The sequence below is a fragment of the Ctenopharyngodon idella genome, chromosome 15 (assembly GCF_019924925.1).
Source record: "Ctenopharyngodon idella isolate HZGC_01 chromosome 15, HZGC01, whole genome shotgun sequence".
NCBI lineage: Eukaryota > Metazoa > Chordata > Actinopteri > Cypriniformes > Xenocyprididae > Ctenopharyngodon > Ctenopharyngodon idella.
In genome coordinates this window covers 33,530,314-33,555,933 of record NC_067234.1, presented here as the reverse complement: position 1 = coordinate 33,555,933, position 25,620 = coordinate 33,530,314, and the positions used below count along the sequence as shown (strand labels likewise).

At 38.1% G+C, this 25,620-nt stretch overlaps 1 protein-coding gene across 2 annotated transcripts in view; it reads left to right on the top strand.

The window, feature by feature from the left end:
* The window catches only part of grm5b (glutamate receptor, metabotropic 5b), a 67,664-nt gene extending 44,362 nt beyond the window's left edge, over nucleotides 1-23,302 (top strand). For both annotated transcript variants that reach the window (XM_051863711.1, XM_051863712.1), the window contains exons 4-9: nucleotides 6,678-6,913; nucleotides 8,712-8,958; nucleotides 9,186-9,354; nucleotides 11,551-11,677; nucleotides 13,909-14,848; nucleotides 16,631-23,302. In XM_051863711.1, coding sequence (XP_051719671.1) covers nucleotides 6,678-6,913; nucleotides 8,712-8,958; nucleotides 9,186-9,354; nucleotides 11,551-11,677; nucleotides 13,909-14,848; nucleotides 16,631-17,579 — 2,668 coding nt within the window. In that variant the 3' untranslated portion in view covers nucleotides 17,580-23,302. The remainder of the gene's footprint in view (nucleotides 1-6,677; nucleotides 6,914-8,711; nucleotides 8,959-9,185; nucleotides 9,355-11,550; nucleotides 11,678-13,908; nucleotides 14,849-16,630) is intronic.
* The last annotated feature ends 2,318 nt before the right edge of the window (nucleotides 23,303-25,620 follow it).

Sequence of the window (25,620 nt, the reverse complement as noted above, 5' to 3'; positions counted from 1 at the left end):
CAAACCATCACTGACTGTGGAAACTTTACACTGGACCTCAAGCAACGTGGATTGTGTGCCTCTCCTCTCTTCCTCCAGACTCTGGGACCCTGATTTCCAAAGGAAATGCAAAATTTACTTTCATCAGAGAACATAACTTTGGACCACTCAGCAGCAGTCCAGTCCTAATATACAAGTTTCACTTTTTGAATGGAATTAGTGAAATAAATCAACTTTTTGATGATATTCTAATTATATGACCAGCACCTGTACTTCTGAAAAGAAACTCAGCTTTCAAATTTTGGAGCAAGAGTCTTTTCTTCCACTTTAATACAAGTTAAACTCGAAAATGTATGCATGGACATCAGAAGGTATTGCTTAATCAGTGTTTCAACCACGGAAAGACATCAATAAACAACTTGTGAACAATGTCACTTAAAGGGATAGTTCACCCAAAAATGAAAGTTCTGTCATCATTTACTCACCCTCAAGCTGTATGAGTTTTTTCTCCCCAGTAAAAATAGCTTTCCGAGGGGTACATTACACGTTTTTGGTAGGGTTCCCCAGGGGCTAAATATCATGTTATTTGGGGTCACTTCAACACGCGGACATGAAAAACAACCCGCGGCTGTTAAAGTAGCCCAATTCTGCTGATGTGCAACTGAGTTTTATACAAACATTTCAGTTTTTATTTGAGCGTAATTAATTTGCTAAATCTGTTTAGTAGTGATTTTGTTGTTTTGCAGTGTGAATAGGCAAATTACTTGTCTCCGCTTATATATGTTTCTCTCTCTATCTATATTACTCTTTAATGTGCAAAGTAAACTATAAGACATTTGGAGATGAGTGACTTATTCAGGAAACCTGTTTGAAAACTTTGTCATCATTTTTTGCAGTGTAGTTTAGTGATGCTAGTGATTTAGAAATGATGCTCTTGAGCTTCAAACCGAACAGCACAGAGCATCTGAATGAGTGTGTGTGTGTATGTGTCACGCTCATATGACATGAATCAGCATTATATTAGTGTTACATTAGTGTTATATTAATGTTTCTGCGGTGATGGGAGATTGATTGATGAGGCGCGTCTGATTTTTAAACACCTGCTCAAACCCGCCCAACACATTAATAAAGACTGATTATGCTCGACATCAGCTCTCCAGTTTATACACACACACACAATCTCTCTGTGAGACAGAAACCGCAGGTGTGACCTGTATGAGGCATTCCACGAGCAAAAGAGAGATGAAGTACAGCAAACAGCAAATGTTTGTTTTCTTCTTGCAGACACACACTTATCTCTCTGTATTACTCTCTAAAACTGACCACATCTCTTCCAAAAGTTCCTGTCAGATTTATTAAACAACGATAGTTCTATTACCATGGCGATCTGTCGTCTCGTCTCCACGGAGACGGACATTTTTTGATGGAGACGATGAGACAGCGATGTCTGCAGGAAGATGCAACAGACTGAGAGAGAGAGAGAGAGACTGTTTTCAGCTGCTAGAAAGTTCAGATTCAGACCTGAGTAGAGAAATGGGAAACGAGGAGATCAAAGCTTCCTCCCTTTGGGAAAACCTGACGGAGATGTGATTAACGATCCGTCCTCCGAGAGAACGAGTGCATTCTGCATTCAACATGAACTCAGAACTGACCCTTTTTTATGTTCTTGTGGTGTTATTGTGCACGATTCATTAGTTCGTATTTCTCAGGAGTCAATAATCCGCTGCAAATAACAATTCTTCAGAATGCTGTTTTGTCAGAGTGCATTGTGGGAAGCCGTGATAGCTCTGGGGACAAAAAGAGTTCGACGGAGAAGGGAATTTGGCTCTGAAATGGCATTTGTGCCCCTGTCGGCCTCTGATGACAGCCAAACACAATCTGCCAGTGTTTGTGTGTCGACACGGTTCAAGTTATCTCCGCTATGCAGCACTTGTTCCAGGCCAGCGTGTGTTTGCATGACGAACTGTGTTGTTGGTCACCTCTAGTTTAATCCTTCACCTTGGGATGTGACGGCGCTCCCTCCCTCTCTTTCTTTCTCACTCCCTCTCTCATTGCACATTTAGAGACAGACTTTTAGGCCGTGTGTCCACCAAAGTGTTTTTTCCAGTGGCTAGCATACTTTTCCAATTGTTTTCAATGGGAGCGCTGCGTTTTTTAAACGGCAGGAGCGTAACGAGGCACTGAGCGTATTTTTCATGTTCAAGCGCTGAGCGCTTGCCGTTTTTTACCAGTCGCCTCAAGTTGAAGAATGTTCAACTTTGAGTAAAACGCTGCGCTCATCACTGTCACTTTTTAGCCAGCCGTCCAATCAGAGTGGAGGAGGGGCGGGGCGAATACAACACCGACCAACTGTCAAAACATTCTTGCTGTACAACAACAACAAGCAGAGAACGGAACAAAATTTACAAGAAATTAATATTGCTGGTCTCCGAACATACATAGCAAGTAGGGCTGCATGATTTATCGCGATTAAACCACACGCGATTTGGCAAAGGCTGTGATTATTTTATGCGCAGCTTGTCAGTGCTGTACGGCTCTGCCTCTCTGCGATCAGTAGTAAATACTTCTCCATCTGAAAGCCAGAGGGCGCTCTTGCGCAGAAACTGTAAATATGCCCTGCCGCAGAAGAAGATAACATGCGTCATATCACTGTAGCTGAATAAACAGAATATTTAAATGCTTTGATTAAACATGACTAATAAACACATGGCTACCTTATTCTGTGTAAGAAGCCACATCATCTCACAGAAGGATGCTCAACTGTCGTTATGAAGTGATTTTGGAGTAAAAACATGTAATTAAATGTTGTCTTTTGTTGGACAAGATGTTAATAAATGCTTCTCATGTCTGGAAAGATGTTTGATGCGTGTTGCTTTTTCAAATGTTCATTATAAGCGACTCAAACTCAGTGCTTTTAGATGGATTTGGAGCCATACTTCATTGACTAGCTGCGCATGAAAAAAATAATCGCATCTTTGCGATTTCATAATCGCACTAAGAATCGTGTTTAAGCAATAATCGCATTTAAGTTCAATGTTATTTTTTGTATCGTGCGATAAATCGTGCAGCCCTAATAGCAAGTACTCTACAATTGTGTCGATATTTTTAGTCTTAAACAACTTATATCTGTGAAATCAGTTACAAGTAACAGTGCCGCGGATATTCCATATCATAGGAACAGTCTCAACTGAAAAAAAAAAAACGCTCTGGAAGTCTATGGCAGCCCATAGAACCGCTTGCAGGAAAGTTATGAAATTTGGCACACTGATAGAGGACAGTCTGAACATCAACCACAGCAAATTTGGAGTCTCTAACTCAATCGCTCCAGCGCCACCAGCTGTCCAAATTTTCACTTACGATTATGTTAATAACTTTTCTTTGTTCTTTTTTCCTCTGATTCCTTTGCGCAACGATTCGATTGCACCATTTTCTGTCATGAAAATTTTTCCGCCATTTTGAATTTTCCGAAAAACCTACCTTTTTCGAACTCTTCCTAGGCAGTTGCTTTGTTTTTTCACAAAAATTGAACCAAATCATCTTATGATTCATCAAACCGGTCTCGAATAATGCGCGAAATAATTCGAGGAAGAGCACGCCAAAATGGGTTTGAGGCTATGTTTCCGCAAGATTTTAGTGTATTCTGACCAAACTTGGGTTGTGTTATGACAACCATGACCTGAGGATACCTGAACAGTTTCGGCGCAGTGCCACCTAGTGGTCAGGAGATATGAAAAATAGCTGTTTTTTGGCTTATAAATTCTGAACGTTTTCGAAAAAAAACCCCAAAAAACTGTTCTCTTTAGATTCGTGCATCAAGTTGAACGATATCCAGTTTTCCCATATTGGCCATTTTGGGCATCAGCCATTTTGAATTTTGTCATAAAATGCTATATTTTACGCACACGTTGGCATATCATTATGAAACTCAGTATGTGTCTTCGGCACCATGCCCTGAAGGTACTCAAAAAGTTTTGTGCCACCCTGTGGTCAAAAGTCATAATAAAATTTCCAAAAATGCTAGTAACTTATTTAAACTGGTCTTGATAGATTCCTTGGGTCATGCTGAGAACATAGATGCCAATTTTTCCATAGTCGGCTAAACTTCCTGTCTACCATTTTGATTTTCTTTAAAAAAATACTTTTACGAACTCCTCCTAGACGCCTCCATTGTAGTCTTGAGTTTTCTTCCAGGAACGAACACGTCACAATATTCCTCATTTAAATAATTCCCGCCCAAGGCATATGCAAAATAAAGGGGCGGGGCCTGGTTGAGTTAGTTAGTAGTCTGTTGAAACTGGCAGTTATGGTGAGGGGCGGGACATTTCCCAGACACGCTCAAAGCGCTTGACCAATCACAACACACTGGTCCAGCCGACCAATCAGAGTACATTGAGCTTTTCAGAAGGAGGGGCTTCATAGAGACAGGAACTAAACAGAGAGTTACTGACAGACTGAGAAGAGCGGAGCTGCAACAATGGAGAATATGGCGAAAATAATGTGTTTTTTGAACCTTCAAGCATGAAAACCTATTCTAGTAGAGCCCAAAAACAAAATCAAGACTTTGTAAAAGGGAATAATATGGCATCTGAGATAAAGATGGTAATGAAACTGAGAGCATAAGAGCCTACAACACAAACAATGTATCATTTCTAGTAGAGTTCCTCGGAATCCCCTATAAGCACCTACACCAATGCTGTCACCATGGCTACAGTCTCAGCCAATCATGTCGCAGCCAGCTGTGAGGTCATCAGTCCCTCCACACAACCACACGGGGTGTCAAATGAGTTTGCCCACAATGATGCCATCTGCACCCTGTGTGTGTGTGTGTAGTGTGAGAGAGAGAGGTCTCGTTTGCATTAGTTTCATTATTAAGGTGACTGTCCTTATCTGTCTCTGCTGAAGGGTGTGTGTGATTTTGTCTGTGTTTTGTATTACGTTTAACCCAGGGTTGATTTCTGCAGCTGACCCGTCGGCAAGGATGTAATTGAGTTAGCAAACACACACATGCACACATTCACACTCAAGCTCTGTTATAAAACCTAGTCAGCTGCCTACCTAGACAGCATTTTAAGGCTTCATATGAGGAGCGCTATGCTTGAGATGCTGCCTATAAAGTGCACTAAAATCTGTCACATTTCAGTTCTGATGCTCATTAGGATTCGGCTACATAATCATACATGCACAAACTTTTTATCATTAAATGTATCAAACAATGTGTTTATATGTAACCCTTTGACATAATATATAAACGTAAGAAAGGTATAAATCACCTCTATTCAATATTAATGTGTAGTTTAGTCCATAGATGTCCTAGAAGAAATAATCAGTGCCATGTGATCTATCTGCTTCTGTCTCTCTCTCTCTCTCTCTCACATATACACTTACATACAGATGCATGTGAGATTTTCACATGAACAATTATCAGTCTTTTAAAAATATGCCTCTAGTTGTCATGGTTACTGGGGAAACTGGCAGCGCAGACAGAGAAAAATAATGAGTCATTTGTGTGCGGGTGTTCATTTAATTGGCAATTTGTATCTACTTTGTATCAAAACTATTTAATTTGTCCAAATGTATCAGTCGGTGTACGTTACGGGAAGGCTTCACGTAGCTGAACCGAATGTTTCAACATGATGCTGCCAAATACACACACATACACACACACACACACACACACACACTCACTCTCTCTCTCTCTCTCTCTCTCTCTCTCTCTCTCTCACACACACACACACACACACACACACACACACACACACACACACACTCTCTCTCTCTCTCTCTCTCTCTCTCTCTCTCTCTCTCTCTCTCTCTCTCACTCTCACACACACACACACACACACACACACACAGAGAGAGCGAGAGAGAGGCTCTGCTCCAAAATGTAACATTGCTGTCTGCTGCCTATATAGGGAACTGCCTTCTAAGGCAACACCCTAAATGTTATGCAACCTCATAAGGGACTGGTTTGGAATGCTCTATATAGGCAGCAACAAATATAAAGATGATTATTTTTAATAGAGTTAGCTGTTATTATGTTGCTAATAAGCATAAAAATTATTATTATATTTTAGTTGTTATTTTATTTGTTGTTTATTTATTATATAAATGTATATATTTTATTTTTTATTATATTATTATTATTATTTAAATAAATAATAATATAATAAAAAATAAAATATATACATTTATATATTTGTTATACATTTTATATATTATAATTAATTTTTATTTTATTTTAATTCATTTGGAGTCAAGATAATTTTATTATTAATAAATGTTATTATTATTACATATTATATATTATTATTATTGTTATTAAATTATAGTTTGTTTATTTATTTAATTATTTATTTATTTATTATAATAATATAATATTAAATTATTTAATTTAATATTATATTATTATTATTTAATTAATTTGTCATCATTATTATTTTAATTTGTTTTGGAGTCGGGATGTTTCAAACTGAAATTGTTGCAGTGCATTTTGGGATTTGCTGCGAAAGATGCATGTGATGCTGCCTTAAGCATAGAAATTATTGTTATCTTTATATTGCTTATTTGTTTTTATTATTATCAGTGTTTTTTTCACTTTATCTGTCATCTTGGATGAATTTTCCCACTGGACTTATTGCAGAAGATGCATGTGATGCTTCCTCATGATTTCGTACACTGACTTGTTCTCTCCTTCCCAGTGACGGGTGGGCGGACCGTTATGACGTCACTGACGGGTACGTGCGCGAGGCCGCCGGCGGGATCACGATAAAGCTGCAGTCCGCAGACGTGAAGTGGTTCGACGATTATTACCTGAAACTACGTCCTGACAATAACCCACGAAATCCCTGGTTCCCTGAGTTCTGGCAGCACCGGTTCCACTGCCGGCTGAAAGGACACCCGCAGGAGAACAACAAATACAACCGAACCTGCGGCAGTAAGTTACCACAGCTACATGTGTCTCATCTCTCTGTGTGCGTGTGTCCTCATGTGCTCCCGTGGTGATGTCTAGCAGTTTGAGAAGAAGAACTGAGTAAAGCCGTAACAGTAGTCAAAGAAAAGGAAATACTCTCTTTCGCAGACAGGAACGAATGATTGTGTTCTTTCATCCAGACTTCCTCTTCAGATATCACACCTTCCATTAGTCTCGCTGTCTTTCATTGGCTCCATTTATCTGGGCTCCTGCTTGAGTTCAAAGGAAAAAAAAAAAAAAACAGACGAAAAGAAAAGAACAACCACAACTTCCCTCTGAAATCTGAATCAAAACTGCTTACATATAAACCAACAGGAGCAAACAGAGCAACAGTTCGGAGAGAAATTATGTTTTTAATGTCAGTTCAAAGACTGGTTTTTCAATCAGAGCGTGCTGGGGGGATCAAACAGTTTTGAATGAAATGAAATTTGGTGTGAAAACAAGACTTTCAACTGCAATACATAATCACAAACACACAAACAGTCAAAAGTATGCTTCAGTTTTGATGTGAATGTTTAGCCTTTCAAAGTACAGTATACTTCATTTGATAGCATGTGTCAATGCAGGCAGTCGACATATGAACAAAAAAAACTTTTAAACTCTTTGTAAAGTAGTTGACTGTTTTTGTTGTATGGAAAAATAGTTGTAACTTCTTCCTGAGTCTCTCCATCAGTGTCGACTCCGGTTTGAACTATGTAAGGCTGAAAACCGTTACTGAGAATCGTCATTTTGGCTGCGTGAGATTCTCCAGCTTGTTGTTGTTGAACAACTGAAGCGTGAGCTGTTAAAGTTCCGCCCTCTTTTGAAAGGGGGCCGGGAGCAGCAGCTCATTTGCATTTAAAGGGACACACATACTAAAACTGCATGTTTTTGCTCACACCCAAATAGGGGCAAATTTGACAAGCTTTAATAAATGATCTGTGGGGTATTTTGAGCTGAAACTTCACAGACACATTCTGGGGACACCAGAGACTTACATTACATCTTGTGAAAATGGGGCTTTATTGGTCCCCTTTAAAGCATGTTGAATTACCGTCATGTATGAAATGTGCTATATAAATAATCTTGCCTCTCAAATCATTAAGTACCGGTGTAAACAAGGTGAAGTGTGTTTTGTGATTCGATTTGTAGTAAGAGTCCTAAACAACACTAAAGCACTCTATACTCAACACAAAACTCTTGTCAAATCAGGTGTTTTAAACATTTAAAAGTAACCAATCATATGATCAAACAATTTGGAAATGTGATTAATTTAGGTAATATATTTTAGAGAAATTATTGATTTGCAAACTGGACTAGAATCACAAAATTATTGTGTCAAATCAAGTGATTTAAACAATCCAATCATCTGATCAAACAATTTGTAAAATATATTATGGATAATTTTGGGTATAATATTCTTATACTCTATTATTAGATATTATTAATATATACACTCGACTAGATGTACTGTATACTGACCTAACACAAACTGTTGTGCCAAATCAGGTGTTTTAAATGTTTAAAAGGAACCTATTATCTGATCGTTAGACAGCATACAATGCATTAGCAGGACCTAAAACTCTTCTCTGAGCAGATTAAGACCCCTGTATGATCCCGATAAAAACCCCCCCTGAGATGGAAATATGGGTCCCTCCACTGCATGAAATCAGTTTCACAGAACATAAGCAAATTAGCACAGTTCATCATTTGACCGGCCTACAGGGTACAAGCAGGAAAAGACGAGTTATCTGTCATTAACCCCAATCTCTTCCTCTGTCAGAGCGAGATTCTCTGCGGCAGCAGTACGCTCAGGACACCAAGATGGGTTTCGTGATCAACGCCATCTACAGCATGGCCCACGGGCTCCACAACATGCAGAAAGCTTTGTGTCCTGGCATGGTGGGACTGTGTGATGCCATGAGGCCCATCGATGGTGCCAAGCTCCTCGACTTCCTCATGAAGACCAACTTCACCGGAGTGACCGGGGAAAACATTTATTTTGACGAGAATGGAGATTCGCCAGGGAGGTAGGAGCATCCGTCCATTCATCCATGACCAAACCAATCAGCCAATGCACCAATTAGTCAAGCAATAAATAAGATAATCAATCTATCAAACAGACAGTTCGTCAATGAGTGGATCAATGCATCAGTCGTTTTGATGAATTCACCCTTCATTTCCATTCATCTTCATTCCATTGCACTGAATCAATAGTGCTTTGATGTAACTGGAGTTTGTGTGTTTGACGTCTCAGTTACGTGATCATGAACTTCAAGAAGATGGGGAAAGATTACTTCGACTACACGAACGTGGGCAGCTGGGACATCAGCGGTCTGCAGATCAATGATGACGAGATCTGGCCCAACAAAGATGACATCATCAAATCGGTGTGCAGTGAACCCTGTGATAAAGGTCAAATCAAGGTCAGGAAACAGTGACCCTCGTAATGCTGCATAATGTTTCATACCCAAATGCATTATGCATGTGGGCAAATGTATTGGAGTAAGAAGTAAAACTGGTTTTACATTGAAAATCAAGAGGTGATTCAGCACAGAACCAAAATAAAATTGAAAATCAAACATAGGAATTGAGAGGTTAACACTACAATGAGCTGAGTAGGCCAAACAACATGCAAAGTTATTAACATGACTTGGGTCTTTATAATTTGAGTGATTTCTAAATTAATTTTTGTGGTTTCATACTTTCTGTATCCGATAATTCACATCATGGCACAAACCACATTTATATCTGGCATATTTTATTTACCTTGTGTAGTTTTATTCATGGTTTATTAGAATGAGAGCCTTTCACACAACCCATCAATGCTGACATCTGTGTAATTTGGTGAGACATTTAGAAACCCAAAATTTCAACATTAATGTTGTGACGATCCTGAGTGTTCTCCTTACCTGTTGGTGGAAGACTCTGGGAGTTTTGCATCACGCCCCACATTAATTGATAATAAGGGGAGTAGACTATATAAGGACTCTGGGTTTTCATTTGGGTTAGCCCTCTCTGTGGGATTGATCTCTCAGGAGTGGCTCTTGATCAGAATGTGACATCTCACTGATTTTCTTTTTTATACGTTTCTTATATCATGTAGCTTTAAGATTTTGTTACAGTTATGTTTGTTTGTTATTCCTTTTGTTTCTTTGTTTTTCCCTAGACTTATGTTTGTTATTTGTGGTTATTGTTATATTTGTTAAAGAAAATAAAACAATTTGCATTGAGTGAACGGTGGTGTGTGATCCCTCTTTATGTTGCGGCTTGAAACGAGCTGGCCATAACATAAAATTGGGGGCTCGTCCGGGATCACACACCACCGTTCAATCTGTGCAAATTGTTTTATTTTAACTTTTTGTTTTAATACTCAGGGTCGTCACAAATGTAATCTTAATAATATTAATATAAAAGGACTTTTTGTTTACTTATTTACAATAAACAATCTTGGTTTTGTATTGTCATCACCATTTGATGCCTACAGTAAAATTTGAGTCCTAAAGTAAAAATAAGTTGAGAACGACTTTTGCTGTTTTTTGATGCCAATAAAAAAGGGTTTAAACATACTATAAAAATAAATCTAATATTTATATTTACTATATAAATATTTATTATAACATTTTTTTTATTTTCTAAAATAAAAATAATGAATTAATTAATATTAATTTAATCTTTTAATGAATGCTTTACAATATATTTACAATAAATGCAATTATTGTAGAAAAAAATATTTTATACTAAATAAACATACTATAAATGTAAATGTTATTTATATTTACTAAATAAATTTTTGATTTTCTAAAATATTATAAATATAATATTATACATTTTTATTTAATATATTAATTAAAATATGTAAATTTAATATATATAAATAAAATAATTTTTACAATTTTTTAAAAAACATTTTATACACAATTTATCCACTTTCCATGGCCTGAAATATCACAACTGTAAAGTAGGGCTGTAAAAAAAAAAAAAAAAACGCAATTAATCTCATCTAAAAACATAAAAATTTGTGTTTACATAATAAATATGTTTGTATATATATTATTACATTTGTATGTATATATATTATTATGTATATATATTATATTTATATATGTGTATACACACACACAGACACAAATACATTTATATATATATATATATATATATATATATATATATTTGTGTCTGTGTGTGTGTATACACATATAAATATAATATATATACATACATATTGTGTGTGTGTGTGTGTGTGTGTATATATATATATATATATATATGTATATAAACACACAGAGAGACAGACACAGAGACATAAATAAATATAATAATATAATAATATATATATATATATATATATATATATATACACATACACATATATATATACACATACTTTTATGTTAGATGCGATTAATCGATATTACAGTCCTATTCTAAAGTATAAATTGATGGTGGATCATAAAATGGTGAAACTTAAAAGTTGATTTGTTTTGCTATCCTATATTTTGCTATTTGCATTTGCAGACTTCAACCTTTTAGGGTCACGACCCGCCAGCTGAGAAGCGCTGCTTTACAACCTGATGAGATTATGATGGCATGTCACATGTGATTTTCTCTCTCATTTGCAGGTGATCCGTAAAGGAGAGGTCAGCTGCTGTTGGACATGCACTCCCTGTAAAGAGAACGAGTTTGTTTTTGACGAGTACACGTGTCGCGCGTGTGAGCTGGGATCGTGGCCCACCCATGACCTCACCGGTAAGTCGACAAACACATAAACCTGACGGAAAAAGACTGCGGCGATCAAACCGCTCTGCGTCTGTAGAGATCAGATTGATGACACAGATCCGCCTGACCCCAATTCTCATGAATTCACTGCTCGCGCTTGTGTGTGTTGAGGGTTCAATAACACGTTTTATCCGTCTCTATTCAGTTTAGTAAATCTAATTCTGTAAAGTGCTGGAGCCCCGGCCACACACGGATACTCAAACACAAATCTAACATTTCATGGAGTGCCGTTTGGGATCCGAAATCACGACCAAAACGAGTTATTTGCCAAATGCGTGTTTGCATCTCTCTTACATTGCCAATAATAGAAAGAGAAAAAAGGAAAGAGAGATATTTGTGCTGTAGAAAGCAAATGCATTTCAATAAATCATTTCAGGAGAAAACGGATACACACAGTCATTGAGCTAAAAGGTTAACAGCATCAAAATCGTCTGAGTTGAACTTATCAAATGTGTCTCCCTGTGATCAGCCCACACACTTTATTACCACCTATTTATACCATCAGACAGAATGAGAAGAATGAGATGAATCATACAGCGAATACAACCAAGTACTGTATATTTTTACACTTTTTTAATGAATTTGTGCCATTTCCTGGCCATGGAAAGGTGCAATTCTTAAAGGTATAAAATATTTATTATAACAAATCTTAAAAATATTTGTTTACAGGGCTTGACATGAACTTTTTTGCTCACCAGCCACTGTGGCTAGTGATTTTCCAAAGTTACTAGCTACTCAATTTGGCAGCAGGTATATTACTGCTGTCACTTTAAGACCGGACGCATGGATCCATTATACTGTTACACATGCATTTTCTTTCTCAACTGTTTACATTCACTTAAAACATCACTGACTGTGTTTACGTGAATACTCGCCAAAACCGTCATTTTGACATTATTTTGTGTGTATTTGACTGTTTTGGCACAATAAGCAGCGAAAAAGAACTCAATTTAGTACTGAGAGGCTGCTTTATATGCGCGCACTTTGGGTGTTATAATATTTTATCTAATATAATTTACATAATATGTGGACCACAAAACTAGACAAAATTATCGATTTTTCTTTTATGCCAAAAATCATTAGGATATTAAGTAAAGATCATGTTCTATGAAGATATTTTGTAAAATTCCTGCTGTAAATATATCAAAAATGTTTTTTTTTTTGAGTGGATATGCATTGCTAAGGACTTCATTTGGACAACTTTAAAGGCGATTTTCTCAATATTTTGATTTTTTTTGCACCCTCAGATTCCAGATTTTCAAATAGTTGTATCTTTGCCAAATATTGTCCTATCCTAACAAACCATACATCAACGGGAAGCTTATTTATTCTTCTTTCAGATGATGAATCAATTTCATAAAATTGACCCTTAGGACTGGTTTTGTGGCCCAGGGTCACATATAATTTATGATATTATACTCATATTTTAGAAAATACAAATACTTTATTTTTATTGTAAATATTTATATAATAAATATAAATATTCTATTTACTTGTATAGTATGCTTATCTACTAAAAACAATTTTTTAAATATTTGTTTTCTAAAATATTTCATCAACTAGAAATAGCTCATTTGAAGTCTGTAAAACAATCAATAATCAAGTATAATATTATATATTATATTATACTTATTATAAATTGAAGGATTAGATATTTTAAATATTTATTTTATAGTAAATATTTATATAATAAATATATATATGTTACTGTATGTTTCATTGTATGGTATGTTTTATATTTACTATAAAACTAGTTAAATTTTTTTTATTTTCTATAATAATATTTCAACAACTACAAAATGTTAAAGGGATAGTTTACCCAAAAATGGAAATTCTGTCATCATTTGCTCACTCTCAATTTGTTCCAAACCTGTATGAATTTCTTTCTTCTGCTGAACACAAAAGAAGATATTTTGAAGAATATGAGTAACCAAACAGTTGACGGTAGCCATTGACATCCATAGTATGGAAAAAATACTATGGAAGTCAATGGGGCCTATCAACTGTTACCAACACTTTTCAATTCTTCAAAATGTCTTCTTTTGTGTTCAGCAGAAGAAAGAAATTTTCATTTTTGGGTGAACTATCCCTTTAAGTGCAATTTCTATATAATGATATTTAAAAATCCTTATCCAATAATCATGGGCATTTGGAAAAATATTACAAGCGCCACTAATTCTCTTTCTCTTCATTTATTTTAGGATGTGACCCCATTCCAGTGGAGTATTTGAGGTGGGGTGACCCTGAGCCCATCGCAGCTGTGGTCTTCTCCTGCTTGGGCCTGATGGCCACGTTCTTCGTCACCTCCATCTTCATCATCTATCGCGACACTCCCGTGGTGAAGTCGTCCAGTCGTGAGCTGTGTTACATCATTCTGGCGGGGATCTGTCTAGGGTACCTCTGCACCTTCTGTCTTATCGCCAAACCTCACGTGATCTACTGCTACCTGCAGCGGCTGGGCATCGGCCTATCACCTGCCATGAGCTACTCGGCCCTCGTCACCAAGACCAATCGCATCGCTCGGATTCTGGCTGGCAGCAAAAAGAAAATTTGCACCAAGAAGCCTCGTTTCATGAGCGCCTGTGCCCAGCTGGTGATCGCCTTCCTTCTTATCCTCCTGCAGTTGGGCATCATCGTGGCGCTCTTCGTGATGGAGCCTCCCGACGTCATCCACGCCTATCCCTCCATCCGCGAGGTCAACCTCATCTGCAACACCACCAACTTGGGCGTGGTGGCGCCGCTGGGCTACAACGGCCTCCTCATCATGAGCTGCACCTTCTACGCCTTCAAGACGCGCAATGTTCCGGCCAATTTTAACGAAGCGAAGTACATCGCCTTTACTATGTACACCACCTGCATCATCTGGCTGGCGTTCGTACCCATTTACTTCGGCTCGAACTACAAGACCATCACCATGTGCTTCTCCGTGAGTCTGAGCGCCACAGTGGCTCTGTGTTGCATGTTTGTGCCGAAGGTTTACATTATCCTCGCTAAACCGGAGAGGAACGTCCGCAGCGCGTTCACTACGTCGACGGTGGTGCGCATGCACGTGGGAGATGGAAAATCATCATCCGCGGCCAGCCGGTCGAGCAGCCTGGTCAACCTATGGAAGAGACGAGGCTCGTCAGGAGAGACGCTCAGGTGTGTGTTGAATTGTGCAGCAATGAAATACTAGATTTGCATTGCGTAAAAGGAAAGAGGTATGTTCATAGCAAGAAAAGAACAGTGTTAAAATTTCAGGTTTTAAGCATTGGTTCTGTGAAAATGAAACGAGATGCCCTGCTGTTGTAATGACAGTCAGTGCATGTCTTCAGGGGTAATGATGGGGCTGTTAAGTTATTGACATCCATAAAAAGAGAGTGTTTACCTTAGATGACCTGTGATTATAGAAATGAATGTATTAAGTGTCTGCTCACACCGCCTGACTGTTTACCACATAATCTCTGTTCAGATATACTACATGCATAGATAGATAGATAGATAGTAGAGATGCACGATTAATCATTCATCTCAATCTCGATTCAAACACCCACGCAATGTCGTTCCTAAATGACAACGATTCTTCTGTGTCAATTAAACATTTGACAAAATCTCACGGGAACATTCAAATCTGTGTTTGTGCTGCTGCTGAGCCAGAGACAGCATGACACAGCTTCACAAACAGTCTTTTGAACGTCACAGTATGGTTGTGTCTGTTACAAATATTCAAATGATCACAGAAGTCCTGGGATAAAAGTTTATAGTTCGGATATAAACACTGATGTCTACGGTAAATGATTAAAATAGAGCAAAATTGGCGCTTCAAATATCGATTACATCGTTACACCAGTAGGTGGCGACAAGTGACTGTTTATGAAAAAGTATTTGTCATTGAATCATTCATTCAAAAGATTTGTTCAAAAATGCTGATTCATTCAGTAATGAACCAAGTGAAGTATTTATGAGTGAGTCATTGAATCATTCATTCAAACTGATCTTTTTTTAAATAATTCATTCAGGTTAATTAAACATTTTCAAATAGACTGTTATTTATAAATACATGTTATTTTGTTTAGTTTGTCTGTTCAGAATCATGGGACAATCGTGATCTCTATGGCTACGTTCACACAGCAGCAGATTACGGTTGTCAGTCCTGTATTTGAGTCCTTAATACGGTTACGTTCACACACAGTCCGGTTATTTACGGTTATTTAGTGACAACCGCATTCTATAACCGAACTCACTCCCATAAATTTTCAGGACTCACGACCGTATTCTTGTAAAACCCTGTGCGGTGTGAACAGAACCGGACTGGACAACTAGTTGTTGTCACGTCATACAGTGCGAGATAGCCACTCTGCTAAAGGGGTTTCGTGTGTGTGGTTTCACTTTCAGTAACTTGCAGGGATGATATAAGCTGTGTGTCATCTAAAAGTTTTAGATCCAGTCACCGGAGCGGCTCCTGTCAGTTTTGTGTTCTATGCGTGACTCAAATGCCGTGTCATGCGCGAAACTGCAGAGGACGTGAGAAGCAAGTGCAATGGTTTAAGGCGACCGGCTAGCGCATGTTTACATCGAAGCTTCCGTCAGTTAATGAAAATCTGACAAACTAGTGAGCTAGTGGCTCAATTGGACTCTGTCATGGTCCTAGTAAGAAACCAGTAAGTGGTTACTAGTAAGAGAATACAGGCTTGACTCTCGTTGCACGTTCATACAGACAGTATTCAAGATGCTGCTATAAGTTGCTGTTTGAACGAGACATTTCGAGACTGTAAGTAAATGTGGTTGACAATCCCAAAAACTGACAGTGTGAACATAGCCTATTTGAAACAAAAAATCGTGATTCTCAGTTTATCCAGAATCGTGCACCTCTAATAGATAGATAGATAGATAGTCGTTTGCAACCATTTTTAACTGTAAATATTATTTTAATTGCTGTTTCAGCTCTAATGGGAAGTCGGTGACTTGGGCCCAGAATGAGTGCAGTTCCAAAGGCAGCCACCTGTGGCAGCGTCTCTCCTTCCACATTAAGAAACGCGAAAGCAATCAGACGGCTGTGATCAAACCTTTCTCCAAAACGTCTGAGGGACGCTACTGCGGAGGCAGCGACATCAACACCGACAGCAGTAACAACAAGATGCTCTACGAGGTCACCGAAGCGGAAGAGCGCTACCCCATCAGCTACCGGCCCCAAACACCCTCACCCATCAGCACTGTGACCCAAAGAGCGAGTATTTCTTTAGCGCAAAGCAATGACGCCCAGGTCATGAGCGTCTCCACGTACATGTGTCAGCCTCCGCATCGCAGTAACTCATCGTGTGGCGGCGGAAGTGCGTCACAGGGCTCTCTGATGGAGCAGATTAGCTGCGTGGTGAACCGTTTCACCGCCAACATCAGTGAGCTCAACAGCATGATGCTCACCAGTTCTCCTCCAGGGAGCGCTGTGGGTTTGTCCACCAGTGCTTCTGCGCACGCTCACTCACAGGAACCCTGCTGCCCTCCGCCCTACCGCCTTTCCCGAGAGATTTCCATGCCGACCACCATGACGACCTACGCAGAAATCCAGCCCCTCCCACCGGTGGAGTCTAACGTGGGTCGCCCCGCCCCATCCTGCCACCTTCCCGGTTCATCGCGGATCAAAACGTCACCCACGACCAGTGGGAAGGAGCTAAAAGTGGGTGTGTCCTCTGTTCTGGAGTCGCCGTCCAATCAGCCGGAGCTTGAGGAACTGCTAGCGCTGACTCCGCCCTCCCCCTTCAGGGACTCCGTAGGGTCGGGTAGCGGCACGCCAAGTTCTCCCGCTTCGGATGTCGAAACACCCGCACTTCCGCCCGTCCCAAAATACGAGTGCCTGGTGCTCCGACACTACAGCCAGAGTTCATCTTCGTTATGAGGACCAGCACAGCGGACAACAGAATGAAGATTGGAGCGCTGAATGGCGTGATTAATGCCAGCTGTGACGAACACGGCTTGAGTGTGTGTGTTTACATGTTCTCACCTTCGGACCAATGCAAAACAGGGCTCTGTCGCCCCTGCAGAGAAATATCTCCAACATCAGACCTGCAGTAGAATCACAATCGTTCGTCTAGTTTGGCGTTCCGTTGGTCTATTTTGGTAGTGGCCTTAAACAAACATGGCTTTCATCTAATTAGTGCTGTTTCTATGAGGACTACAATATGTTGGTGTGCTCCCGAAAGGATGGGGGTGGACGAACACACAGGGAGATTCACCTGCATCATGGGATGTTCCCAGACACGGACATTACGAGCCTTTTTTGCTACTTTTATCATCAAACAATGAGATTATTAAGGGCTGGAAAAAGACACAGCAGCAAAGGGAAAAGCCTGTATAATTACATGTTGCGTAATCTTTCACTCGTACACGACTGCTGGTACACTGTAATAATTCAAGAGTCCGAGGTGACGTCCCCGATGCTTTCCAAGATTCAAACGCAATCTTTGAACAAAGTGCTTTGTTTGATGTACCACAGGACAGTGTGAGAGAGAGAGAGCAAACAGACCGATATTCAGACACCTCAGTCATTGGCCATGATTTTCTCATCTCCTTTTTCTCTCCCTTTTCTCTTAATTCTTCCAGCTTTTCCCATCTTTCTACCTGCCTTTTTCAGGAACAGAACATGGGTGAATCTCATGAAACCTGTCAAGATTACATTTCACCCCAAAATCAAAAGAAAGAAAAAATTCTGCTTATAGGATATATATATTGGGTCATTATTTGAAAATACATGAAAATAATGTCACAAAGCAATAATTTTAGGCTTAATAATTAACAGGCTTAATTCCTTTTGGCTAAAATGTATTTAGTTATGTTTATTTATGAAAATAAGCAAATATATTTATTTGTACAAATATAAATAAATAGATTTTATTTATTGTTAGATTGGATGGAGCGTCAGAAATATCAGATATATCATATCCGACCCAGGACGCCGAATCCCTGCCAGAAGATATCAGTCTTCTATAGTTTGACTGAGAAAGCCAGGGAAGAGCAGAAGCAGGAGACGAAGTGACAATAAGAGCAGAGTTTATCGAATAATCTTATAGTTGCGTATGTTTTGATGCTCAGACTCTGTCTGGATGTTTCAGTGCTCGGACTTCATCTGACCAGTTCAAATCCAACAAGTGTTATTATTATAGCAAAGCAAAAACGATGGAAAATTACTGCTTCACAACATCGTCCTGTGACGATAAAAACCTTGAAATGGAGATATTCTCTTACCTCTTACTCGTGAAGACAAACATTCCTTGAAAACACAATCATAGGCTTAAACAACAATAGCAAACGAAAAATAAAATAACAAATGAAAAATAATAATAAAATGAACAAATATAAAAACAAATTATATAAATCAAATAATAATAATAGGAATAAATGATTAAATGATAAATCAAATTACAACTACATAAATGATTATAAATGATTATTAAATTAAATCGGTAACACTTATTTTAAGGTGATGTAGTTACACGTTACTACATGTTCATACTATAGTAATAACAGTAAATTATGCATAATTACAAGCAGTGTTGGGGGTAACGCATTACAAGTAACGTTACGTAATCAGATTACTTTTTTCAAGTAACTAGTAACGTAACGCATTACTTTTAAATTTACAACAAAATATTTTTCAAGTAAGTAACGCAAGTTACTTTGTTTCCCCATTTATTGACTGACAGCTCTCCTGTCCACATGTTGAGATAAATCGGAAGTACAGAGGCGTTGTGTGCGCTGTGTGAACATGGCGGTTATTTTAGACTAAATGTGAGCATACATTTACTCATTTACTTCTTCTTCTGCGTCCTATTCTTCTGAATTCCAGAATGGCAGCACAGCTGAAAGACTTGTTTGTTTGAGCTGCGCCCTCTACTGTACAGGCGTGAATTTGCATTTCCTTCAGCCTGAGGCTTATTCATTTTACTTGTGGTGTGAAAGGGTCTTTACATTTGCCAAAAATAGGACTTTTTTGTTGTTATAAAAACAAAGAAACAAACAGCCCAGCCCAGAGGAGAAAAAGTAACGCAAATGTAACCTAACTCATTACTTTCCATAAAAAGTAACTAAGTAACACAATTAGTCACTTTTTTTAAGGAGTAACGCAAAGTTGTAATGCATTGCATTTAAAAGTAACTTTCCCCAACACTGATTACAGGTAACTAACCCTAAACATAATCCTAATCTTAACCGTAATTCTATAGTGAATACATGTAGTTAATTAATATTACTTAGTACTTATTTGAGTAAGTACATCACCTTAAAATAAAGTGTAACCATTAAATCATATAAAAAAACAAAGAAAATAAAACACAGAGATGAATGTTTGTTGTCTTAAAGTAACACACACACACACACACACACACACACACACACACACACACACACACACACACAGGTTTCTATTGAGAATCTTTAGATCCTTCATTATTTATTTATATTAAATAAACAAATAGATGTATTTATTTTTTATTTATTTAATTAAAACTACATCCATTCATTTATTCAGTTATCATATATATTTATTTATTTAATTTAATTTTGGGGTGAACTGTGAACTGGACATGTTTTTATAATATTTACCTACATGTTGTTTTTTATATTATTATTTTTTGTAGATTTAATTGTGGGACCAAACTCTGGGGCCAGATCCTGTAACACACCTTGCCAAAACATTGTGGTACCATGTTACAGTGATGGTATCAGATGGTAATACCATTGTACTTCCAAGAATACCATGGTACTTTTTTATTTTATTTTATTTTTTTACTTTTTTGTTAATGCAAACTAGTGAATGACACTCTGAACATGAACTACATAGAAACAAATTCAATTTTGTAACACTGAAGTGGGTGAACTCACATCATATCACCCCTGACAAACTGGTTCACTGTGGTTCATCATGTGGTTGTGGTTCAAATCATTTAGTGAACAACATTTTGGTCCAAAGTCAACATGGAATGAAAATGCACCCTGATTACTTTCTTAAAACACATTCCTGGTGTTATTTTGAACAAATTTATCTGTGCACATCAGTCCAAAGAGAAATAACTCGCTCCGCCTCTAATACAAATGTCATATAATAGGCTGCAAATGCCATTTCATGTTGACTTTAAATTCTACTTTTCCTGAATATCTATCTATCTATCTATCTATCTATCTATCTATCGTCATCAGGTTTTGAATCATAAATAATATGAGTTATGTGTTCATGAAGCCATTCTAATCATTCTAATTGATCATTCCTATTGATTGTGTAAATATCAAGGGCATGCGGACAGCAACAAGTCTAGTAAAGTTTTAACAGTGGCTTATTGTTAAACCTGAAGAATAGCAGTAATTTTACACGGATTACATGAGGATGAAATAACAAAGTCTAAAGATGTCTTTTCTTACCATTCCCTTGTGTACAGAACGTGCTTAGATGAATGTGAGGCTACTCAAGTGTCTAGCAATTATATGAAAAACAAAAAGAGAAATTTACAAGTAATATTTATCTTAATAGAGCTTTTAGTGCCAAAGGGGGGAGGGGAGGGAGAAGGGCCGAAATGTGTGTTTTTCGTAACATAATGATATGAATCGTTTTTATGGTGATGAGTATTCTTTTTATATATTATAAATATATATTATAAATATACCAGACTTTGGGACTCAAAGCAATACAAACCATACGCATATACAAAGCACATCGGCTTTAGACAATATTTGTGCCACATGAAGTTTTCTAATCATTTTAAAACTTCTTTCTGTGAACGAGAAATCTTCCTCCGTCTCTGACGTCATATTTCGGGGAATTCAGGCCGCGTCTACGTACCGGACACATCACGACGTTTCCAAGCTAGATCACTTTCATTACAAATCAATGCTTCTGTCTACACTAAAAACCACGGAAGCTTGTTTCTGCCGGTAATTGCGACTTTTTATCTCACAATTTAAACTTTTTTTTGCAAGGTTCTCAAAATTAAGTCTTTTTTAAGACTTTTAAGAGTTTACATCTTGCAATTCTGATGGTATTTCCTTCTCGCAATTGCTCGCAAAGCAACTCGCAATTCTGAGAAAAAATGTCAGAAGATTGTGAGATATAAACTCACAATTGCGAAAAATTAAGTCAGAATTGTGAGATAAAAAGTCGCAATTACCTTTTTTATTTTTTTTATTCCGTGGTGGAAACAAGCGTCCATAATCCGCATATCTAGGCCTACTTCAGCCACATTTTCTCCTAAAAATAAAAGTGCATTTGAATTATTTGCTGTACTGACCAGATATGTTGTAGCAATACTTAACATTATAATAATGAGTATATGATTATAAATCCATAAATTCCACTGTAAACAGTCTCCTAATCAGGCGCGACACAATAAAATCTTCCGGTAAGTCTGACTGTCAATTTCTGCGGTGTTGTGACACCTCATTGGTCCGAAAATGTATATTAGGTATCAAATATCTTCTATGATTGTGCAGCAGATAAGACTAATTGTTTGTCATTTGAATTTTGTCCAATCGTGCCTGATTAGGACAGTGTTTGTTAGATGAACGGACTGCTGACATGTGAGAACGTGCTATTGTGTTTTTTTTTTTTTATGTAACTCTTTAAGATGATTAAAAGAATACGGTTTTAAAATCTCCTAAAACTCAGTCGGCTGAAGCGTCATCTCACTGAAAGGCTCAGAGAAAATAATGTGTTTAGCGTAATTCATCCTTTCTCTTTGTTTTTGTTTGCTTTTATAACATAAATCAGGGGTCAAATTAAATCATAAATCTGTGTAATATTGCAGATGATATATAACGTGCATGTCATTTTGTTAATAGGCTTTAGTGTTTTGCTACAGGTACACAGGAACAGCCGGAGAGATTATTCAGATTTATTGCGGTACATTAGGAAGCAGCTGCGGTTTGTCAGGAAAGGCTTAAATTTCATTCGGCAAGATCAAAAACATGATGCTTAAAAGACCCTGTGAAATATTAATAAATCTACCCCTGGAAGGCGATTTCTCCTTTTTCTCAGTTTCTGTTTGCGGGTTTCTCTTCATTAAGTGGGTTTATGAACATGACAGATACATTTGTAGGAGCTCTGGGTTGAATGTCAATGTTGCTGCCTATAGTAGACTCACATTGATGTTTACATTTTGCTACTTCGTGATGCTTGCTGGAGTACATGAGATCTTTTGTTAGTGGTACTGTGTGAAACACAGTCATTTAGCGTCCGGGCTACAGGACACGTTCTGAATGTGTCGCACAGGTTCATGACTGAAGGACGAAACCAACTCTGTGACTCCATCTCAAGTGCTAACTTCTTTTTTGTGTATAATTCTTTGCTCTCAAGTGATCGGTTATATTTTTTGTTATATCTATATCTATATATTGGGACTTGTGTTTGCTGATTCTCTGATGTAGAGATTCTGTAGAATGTTGATCATCATTGACGTGGTACTGCAGATGACTTTTGTTGACATTTGTTGATATTCCAGTTTCTTGCAGCTTTGTGGGGAAAATAAAAATGTGAGAAAATGCTTACAGCTGTACAAAAACATTTTTTCCTTTTTCTTGACATGGAAACCATTGTGGTGTGGTATGAAATCTTTCCAATCATTATTAAAAACATGGAATAAATCCACTTGTCTCTGAGAATTAATGACTCTGCTGCGTTGACTTTTCCTACTTGGAAAAGCGGAACTTAAAGGGGACCTATAAAGTAAAATTCACTTTTATAAGGTGTCTGAACACAGTTGTGTGTCCACAGTATCTGTGAACAACCAGCCTATAATAGTAAAAATCCACCCAGTCCTTTTTTTATAATCCTCATAAATCATAAACAGTCTCTCCAAACGTGCCGTTCCAGATTTCACAAAAAACATTACAAATGTTCTGTTATTGGATGTACCAGCGAACATAAGAGTCTCCATAGACTCCCGGCATCTGAGCCACTGAGGACACCGTGGCTGAATTTCAATTATGAAGGAAATGTGCCGAAGAAAGTCTGTAAAGTTATATATTTGCTGCTTCACAAACGAGGGCCAGTTCAGCGCTGGATTTGCACAAAAGATTAACATGACAGCACATGCTAGTGGATGAGATGAATCAACTCCACAGCAACTACATAAACTTATCCACTAACCATTCAGAAACGTCCAGTTTCATTCTAAAAGTTCTTCCTGAGTCTCTCCATCAGTGTCCGACTCCAGTTCGAAAATGTAAGGCTGAACACCGCTACTGACAATTTGTGAAATTTTGGCTGCGTGAGATTCTCCAGCTTTGTTGTTGCCGGGCATGAGCTGTTAAAACTCTGCCCTTTTCTGGAAAGGGGGCTGGGAGCAGCAGCTCATTTGCATTTAAAGGGACACACAAAAGCGGCATGTTTTTGCTCACACCCAAATAGAGGCAAATTTGACAAGCTATAATAAATGATCTGTGGGGTATTTTGAGCTGAAAATTCACAGACACATTCTGGAGACACCAGAGACTTATATTACATCTTGTAAAAGGGGCATAATTCCCAAACTTCCAACTTCATGCTGAAATCCACAAGGGGTCCCCTTCGGTAGAATTCTGTTCCCTGCCCCCAACACTATGCCACTGCCCCTAAAGGCCCCCAATATACTTCAAGCAAAGTTCTTTTCCGTTCTTCGTTTGGGGGTAAAACGAAGTTCGAAATACATGAGCAGCGACATACTGTAATCGAACATCTGACGCCGCCCACACTGCTGAGAGCGGCGGTTAGATGAATATGTAAAAATGTTGCGTGCTTTCCTCTCAATAACAAAACAAACAACAAAATTGAGAAACTAGCAAGGGTTTTTTAATAAAACATAAGAAAAGCATCTGATCATGGCAACGTGGATATGTTTGTTTGCACGAGCTCTGTAATTTGGCACTCCAGTAAAGTCACGTCGTGTTTATATTATAACACTTTTTAAAATAGATTGCTTAAAATCAGGCAGCTTTACCGTATTAAACATGTAAAACAGTGTCAGTCTCTCATTTCATCAGAAGTACATCTGTCCAGTGTTCATGTTTTCACTTGCGGACATCTGAACTCTACGGACTGGAGAGGAGAAATGCACTTGAAAAGACTTTCCGAGTGAAAGAAGGCAGAGCCTCAGCGCACACCTACCTTACATAATGGCCACAGACCAATGGTAGTACGAAGGTGTTTACCAGCCGAAGCAAACTTTTCCAGAAAGTTCGCTTTGGCAAGCTGTTTTGAACTTCCAAAACAAACTCCAAACAAACTTTGTTTTGGCCTGATTTTGTTCGAAATGATGTCACATCAGTTCGTTCTTCGATTTTGTTTGAAGTATATCGGGGCCTTAAACCTCACTCCCATATGGGTCACGGCACCAGTGTCTAATTGGTCCTACTCGCACCCGCTTCGAGCGGGATACGAACAAGCGCCAACAAGGATGCTAAAAACCACAACCTCTAGCGTCATTCGCTAATACACCACGAGGCCAGGGGAGTGAGGTTTACCTGCACAGCTCTTACTAGCTGGCCTCCGTTACACACAGGGTGAGTTATTTATGAATTTGGTAGCTGCTTTTATCCAAATCGACTTGTATGTAACAACGCATATATATCATTATGCATTCTCTGGGAATTGAACCCTTGACATTGCATGCTGTACTGTTTGAGCTACAAGAAAGCTGGTTAATGATCACTTTTAAACAAATAAAAACATCAATAAGTCAAAGTTCCTATATTGTATGATAATCAAACCTCAAACAAACATCTGAAGAATGTGTAAAACAGTCAACAATCTTCTATGTGGATAGTTGTGGACCTGCTCAATAAATGTGCATTGCTGTTTTGTTTCTTTACACATCATCTTCCATCTTCAATTGAACATCTGAGATATTGCAGCATAAGTTGGCTCCAGTGTAATCCTTTATTATTATTGGTTGACTGGTTAAATATGAGGTTATTGA